Source organism: Sinocyclocheilus rhinocerous, unplaced genomic scaffold (genome assembly GCF_001515625.1).
Source record: "Sinocyclocheilus rhinocerous isolate Xijiao unplaced genomic scaffold, SAMN03320098_v1.1 scaffold939, whole genome shotgun sequence".
Classification (NCBI taxonomy): domain Eukaryota; kingdom Metazoa; phylum Chordata; class Actinopteri; order Cypriniformes; family Cyprinidae; genus Sinocyclocheilus; species Sinocyclocheilus rhinocerous.
Window position 1 is genome coordinate 482331 of NW_015665397.1, and position 6387 is coordinate 488717.

General features: G+C 37.0%; 2 protein-coding genes across 2 annotated transcripts in view; one reads left to right on the forward strand and one right to left on the reverse strand.

Annotated features, from left to right (window-relative positions):
* Nucleotides 1–1453, forward strand: part of LOC107731362 (Kv channel-interacting protein 1-like) — a 47462-nt gene extending 46009 nt beyond the window's left edge. The window contains exon 8 of the mRNA XM_016542422.1: nucleotides 278–1453. Coding sequence (XP_016397908.1) covers nucleotides 278–325 — 48 coding nt within the window. The 3' untranslated portion in view covers nucleotides 326–1453. The remainder of the gene's footprint in view (nucleotides 1–277) is intronic.
* A 581-nt stretch (nucleotides 1454–2034) lies between these two features.
* On the reverse strand, nucleotides 2035–6139 carry LOC107731355 (T-cell leukemia homeobox protein 3-like). The gene is made up of 3 exons (XM_016542413.1): nucleotides 5578–6139; nucleotides 3996–4230; nucleotides 2035–3207 (listed from the first exon to the last, which is right to left on the reverse strand). The coding sequence occupies exons 1-3, from the start codon at nucleotides 5957–5959 to the stop codon at nucleotides 2991–2993; spliced, it is 834 nt and encodes a 277-aa protein (XP_016397899.1). The 5' UTR covers nucleotides 5960–6139; the 3' UTR covers nucleotides 2035–2990.
* Between the last annotated feature and the right edge of the window lie 248 nt (nucleotides 6140–6387).

Consider the following 6387-nt stretch of genomic DNA (forward strand, 5'->3'; position numbering starts at 1 on the left):
TTCTTTTTGTACCACACAGCACCAGCAGTTGAAAAAAAAATCTAACTCTGTGAACTGTGATTGGTCATTCATCAGCTGCTTCTTGTCCTATTGGGTGGTTATTTTTACTAAAGCACACTGATAGTCTAAAGACAGACTTGCTCTTTTCATCTTTATAATAGTTTTCAAGTATTTTCAAGTAAATTAGTCTGTTCTTTTTCCTCTCTGTCTCTTCCTGCTTTCTTTAGCAGTCTCTCATTGAACTTCTCTTTCTTCTATTCGCATTTCTTCTCTTCAGGATGAAAACATCATGAGATCACTGCAGCTCTTTGAGAACGTGATATAGAGCTACAGGAAGAAAGAAACCAATGAACTGTTGAATCTGATCAAAAAAAGGGGGAATAACTTTTACCCCAATCACCATGGTTACAGTTTGACATCACCTTGTTACCATGGCAATATGCCGACTGTTTGATTTACATCCCGGGAAACCTGCGTGTCCTTTAAACCCCGGTGTTTGACCTCGTTCTGTTACAGATGTGAGATTTATATGTCTATAACCAAAAAAGGTCCTAGTTAAAAGAGCATGTCAGTAATTGTGTGTCAAAGGCCCAGCGGGTTTCCAAGAGGTCCTGTAGAAGCCAGTTGAACTCTTTCCATGGGACTGAATTTACTGTGAGGGATTTGACGTGATGCATTTAAAGCTATTTATGGTGGATTGTGGGTAAATTTTTCCAGAACAACATCCGATATACTCCACCTGTGATAGTTCTCCAGCTAATGTGCTACAGATATTCATCCTAAGACCATTTTTCTGTGTCTGTCATTTAGGTAGAAATGCTAATCCAGTAATATAACCAGTGGTTTTCTCATGAGCCGACCCATCAGCAGTCATTTAACCGGCTTTGCAGAAGTTGCTTGTCTGCTGTGTTTGTTTTTGACAGTATTTGTCTTGTGCTCGTGCATCTCGTCATCCTGACCACTGCTTGCTGTTCGTGTCCATTATTAGTGAGAGTCTGTATTCATCACTCGTCTCTTGTTGGCTTGTGATCGCTCTTAGCTCCGCCTACTCGAATATCTGCTTTCTGATTGGTCTGTTTGTCTGTCAGTCAGTGTCATCAGGAGAAGATCTGATATTTCACCCCAGTATCCTCTAAATGTGGTTCTCATTAATGAAATAGAGTGATTTTATTTAAATATGCATAAATTAAAGGCAGCAAATGTCTTATTTCTAATGATTTTGGGGTGAAATGTGACACATTGGCTTCTGTGCAGATGGCAGGTGCCGTAGCAAACTTTAGCAGTCACTATATTTGTCTTTGTTTGTGTTTAAGTAATATAAAACCACTTTTTGTTTTATTGCGTTAAAGCTGTGAATTGCCAAAACTTAGTACTGTTTTATGCAGCCATAATGCCACCTTACTGTGATATAATTCAAGAGAGCAAAAATAAAATAAAAATGAAATTAATTAAAAGACAGCAAATTAAAGATTTGACAATTGCAACTTCGAAAGACAAATGCAACTCAACATAAGTGACATTCACAATTCAGTTGCTTCGAAATCTAATGTATATCTGAATGAAACTGAATATTAGTTGTGGCCTAATGGTTAGAGAGTTGAACTTGTAACCCAAAGGTCGCAGGTTCAATTCTCAACATTGGATTTGAGTTGAAAAATAGAGAAAGTATATTTCATCATAATAATAAACTCCTCATATATATATATATATATACATACACACGAAGAGTTTATTTGCAAAAACAGATAACTCAAAAATCATGAAAAAAAATCAGTTTTTTTTATTATGTTATCATGTTTTTATTGTTTTATTGTGTTAGTTAGCTGTATTTTAAAGTTATTTTTAACCTAATTAAAACAACTCAACAGCAGTTTGATTGAGATTAATTGAAATGCACAATGAAAAAACATGATTTTTGAAAATTGTTAAAAACAGAGTTATCTGTTTTTGCAAATGAACTCTTCATATTTCATATATATATATATATTCAAATTATATACATACACACACATACACACACACACACACACACACACATGAACAAATACTTTTGTGCCAGGAAACATAAGCCATCATGTTTAAAAGTGTGTTGAAAGTAGAAACAATCACAAACAGTCCTGGCAGACCCGAATATGCTCTGATAACCATAGTAATGCTGTTTTTATTATTTTTCTGCTCATTTCTGATCATGTTATGATGTGTTTTTGAACAATCACTGTGCCGGTCAAGCTTGATGAGTTTAATATATATGATATTTGAATTATTACACACAATGTATATTTTATACTCTGCAAAGTGGGCCTGAATAATCAAATACGGAGCGGCAGTGTCTCTTGAGAGTTATATAAAAACTGTGTATTGTATAAAGTACAGGGTCGACTGAGGGACGATTATGTTTCCATTATGACGGAGAGACAGACGGTCAATCAGACAGACAGATGGAGGAGACGGGAAGCTTAAATATCCTCTTGTTGGAATGTTGTATAAACTATTTAACAATAAAATTTTCAATGCATAATGCTGATTGTTCAGTGTTATACTGTATTTACACACCATTGCTTTTTCCGGTTGAAAGTACGTCAACAATGACAAACATTAGTCGGTAATGCATCGCCACCATAAGAGCACAAAATAATTACGATAAGTACAATATTTTGTAGACTTTCTCACAGACATCAATTAAACAGTTCATATATACAATTCTGTGATTCAGGTTGATTGACAGTTAGTTTCTGTGAATGTTTCACCCTATTTTTCCAAGGCAGCATCTACATGGGATGGTGTTTGGAAAGTTTTTGTGTCCATAACAAACTCACAGATGTCATTACAGTTCACTATTCCCACAAAAAGTGCTTAGATGAAAAAAAAAAAAAAAAACTGTTCAAAAAGCCTGATTCATATTCAGATATGACGGTTTTAGTCTTTCCATTCTGAAAGTGCAGGACAGTTTGAAGCTTCACTGTCCTGATTCCAGCATCATGGCAGAGATTTTAAGCCAGTGCCGTGGTTGTTGGGGCCATTTTACCCGGTCTCTCCTGGACCCAAGGTTGGAGGCTCTGGAGGGCGTAGAGGGAGGAGTTATGCACACATAGAGGATCCGGCGAGACTGATTCGCTCATGGACTTCTGGAGGGCGTCGGCCTGAAGCTGAAGCAGCATCCGATTGGCTTGCTGACGTCCCGCCTCTCTTTCCTCAGCTGTTTGCCTTCTGGAGATTTTGAAGTAAGATTATAGTTAGCAAAATGTAGAAATCCAAAACATTTGACCCTTTGATAAAATTCATATAATAATTAAAGAAATTGTGGATTTTAAATCAAATTGTGATCATAATAGACCCTATTGACAGACTGTGATGTGTTTCCACAGTTATCAGCATCATGAATCTAGCTAATTTCATTTTTAAATGTACATTTATAACACTTTACTTTCTGTTCTATTACCTTGGCATTAAATTACATAAAACTAGTAAACGCTGTTGCGTCAGTGTTTCTAACACGACGGCAAATTTCACATCTTTCTCTCTGTCCAACGTAATCAATCTCTCATTTTTTCCCACTTTTTAGGAAAGCCATAGAACCACTATGGTTTTTTCTTTTGCTAATGGAGAAAACTATAACGCAAAAAATATATTTGTTTGTTTCCGTTCACCACTATAGAAATTTAGCAAACTCTGACTATACTTCCACTTCTGAGAACAACAGGAATGTGAAAAAGGTCCGTATTTAAATTTAATTTATTTATTTAAATTAAATATTTTCATTATGATTAAATGCTAGTTATGTAAAATGATTTGCTTAAAATTTAAACTAAAATTTAAAACGTGTAATACCTTGAATATAAATACGTCTAAATGTTTGCAGTTACATTTTCCAGCTTCAACAACTTGTGTTAAAAAAAAACACGTTAATGAAATAATAAGCATCTTGTACTGTTTTGAAGTCCTTCAGTCATGTGTGTGATGTTCGGGTGAACAGATCTGGGTCAAACCGGTCTCACCTCCACTTGGTCCGTCGGTTCTGGAACCAGGTCTTGACCTGCGCGTCGGTCATCTTTAGGCTCTTGGCGAGGGTCGCGCGCTCCGCGGACGCCAGATACTTCTGCCGGTGGAAGCGTTTCTCCAGCTCACAGATCTGCACGCGCGAGAACGACGTGCGGGGCTTTTTCCGTTTGGGGGGAGTTCGGTTCTGATACGGGTGACCGATCCGCCGGGTCACGGTGAACGGAATGAAAGCTGCGAAACACAGGTACACGAGTCATTTATGATGCTCTGTTCCTTTAAATTTTCTAAAAACAAATATATTTTTCGGATAATTCTATAATTACTGTACTAAATTAGCCTAAATAGTTTATAATTCGAGTTTGAAACGAAATTCTCTTGTTGAATTTATTGGCTAATTTTATTATTTGCTTCATATACATATACAACCTAGTTCAAATGTAACAAAACCTATTGTGAAAGTTGTTTTGTGTGCATCTTTAATGTATTTTGTAGGTAGCTATTTTTTCCCTTCCCAAAACAGCTGTTTGTCCACATGAACGACATCACTGTCAAGGAGGTCAACGTGTGCAATTACAAAAATAAATCGGATTTGAGGTAATTTGAGAGAACATTTATTAGGCTAATTTTAAGATTCATGCAGATTTATTTGACTAATGTGAATCACTAAAACGGTCACCTATGTTTGAAACAAAATACTTTGTTTATTTTTTTTAAATCATTTTCACGCTTATTAAATTATTAAATCAATATTTTTACCCAAGGGAACACGAACAGAAAAGGATGCATTAATTTCTGAAGTGAGAGTTTTGAATTAGCATTTCCTTTATTATTATTATTATATTCCTTTTAGATTTTTCTTTTCAATTTTCATACAATTTGGGTCCAGAAACAAGCACGTTTTTCTTAAAACTGATTTTAAACCGTTGTGCTGAACTCAACTCAATTCCTCTTACATGTTGTAAATAGGCTATTATAACGTTAAAAGACATGTTTACGATTTATTGACTTAACTGAAGAAATTGTATCATTTTAATATAGTTTAAATATAGCCTACTTTTGGGCCTAATCATTAAATCAATATTTTGGATTAACATTAAACACATTACAGCAACCAACCAAATAATTTGTTTTGTTACTTTGACTATTTTATAATCAAAATGTTTTGCATGTGTGCGTTTTGTGAATTCATCTGTTTTATAGCATATAGCCTAAATATAGGCTAGCCAACTAATTTAAATTGATATAATTATCGGTATCATCACCATTACCTTTTGATTTATTGTAAGCTAGTAATTGTAAAAGTAGTAAGCTATTGTACTAGTTGTTTATAATTCATATCATTACAAAAACTGTATTCAAAGTCGTATAAAGTTTTTCAGGGGGATATCATTGTGATAAGCTTGTTGTAAGTTCAACATATTTATTTATTTTATTATTTATTTATTTTTATTTTTTTGGAGATGAAAGCTTTAAAAAAATGTTTTTTTTTTTCTGAAGGCAACTGCGCAGGTCCAGCAGCCAGATATGTTTGCATCGTTTGAACAAACTCCAGCATCCTCAGAGATGTTTGTCTTTTACCTGGCAGTCTGTCTTTAGGGAACCTGCGGTTATTGTCCATCCAGGGGAAACACAGCGCCGGTGCGGCGCTCACCATGGCCGGCGGCACCGCGGCAGCGAGAGGTCTGTGCGCCGGAACCCGAATCACTCCACTGGGCACCAGAGTGCCGCTCACCCCGTACACCCGCCCGGAGTCCTCCAGCGCACCCGTGACTCCGGACAGAGAGACGGGTAAGGAGACATGAGGCGCGACGCTCGCCCTGGATGGGCTTTCCAAGCGGCTGTTATTCACAGTGTTTCCGACCCTGCTCTCCTGGTCCAAAGAGCCCAGAATCTGGTCGATCCCGAATCGTATGGGTTCCTGATTTGATTTCGATGGCGGTTTCGTCTCCGCGCGCTCCATGACTCCTCGTTGCGCAGCAGATTATGAAGGATTAAAACAAACGAAATCACGTTAACTGCGGCAAAAATAGATTTAATTTAGTTTTATTCGTGTCCATGGTCTCGGATGACGGTCCTCGTTTCTCTAATTCCTTGTTTGAACTCTGACAGGTCTCACCACCTCTGCGCCGCGCGTCAAACTGTCGAGTTTCCGCTCCGCGGCTCCTGCCAAACTCATCAGCTCAAGGTTTCATTGGTCGACTGAACCGAACCGTCATTATCTCTGTCTATTGGTTGACATTTAGGAACAGGGGAGAAAAAAAAACTGCGAACTAGAGCCTCACCATGTTATTCAGTAATGTCATCACACCAATTTCTGAAATGCGCATTTATTGGGGCTGAAAGATGCTGCTGCTAATTTATTTACAGACGTCTCTCATTATGTTGAAT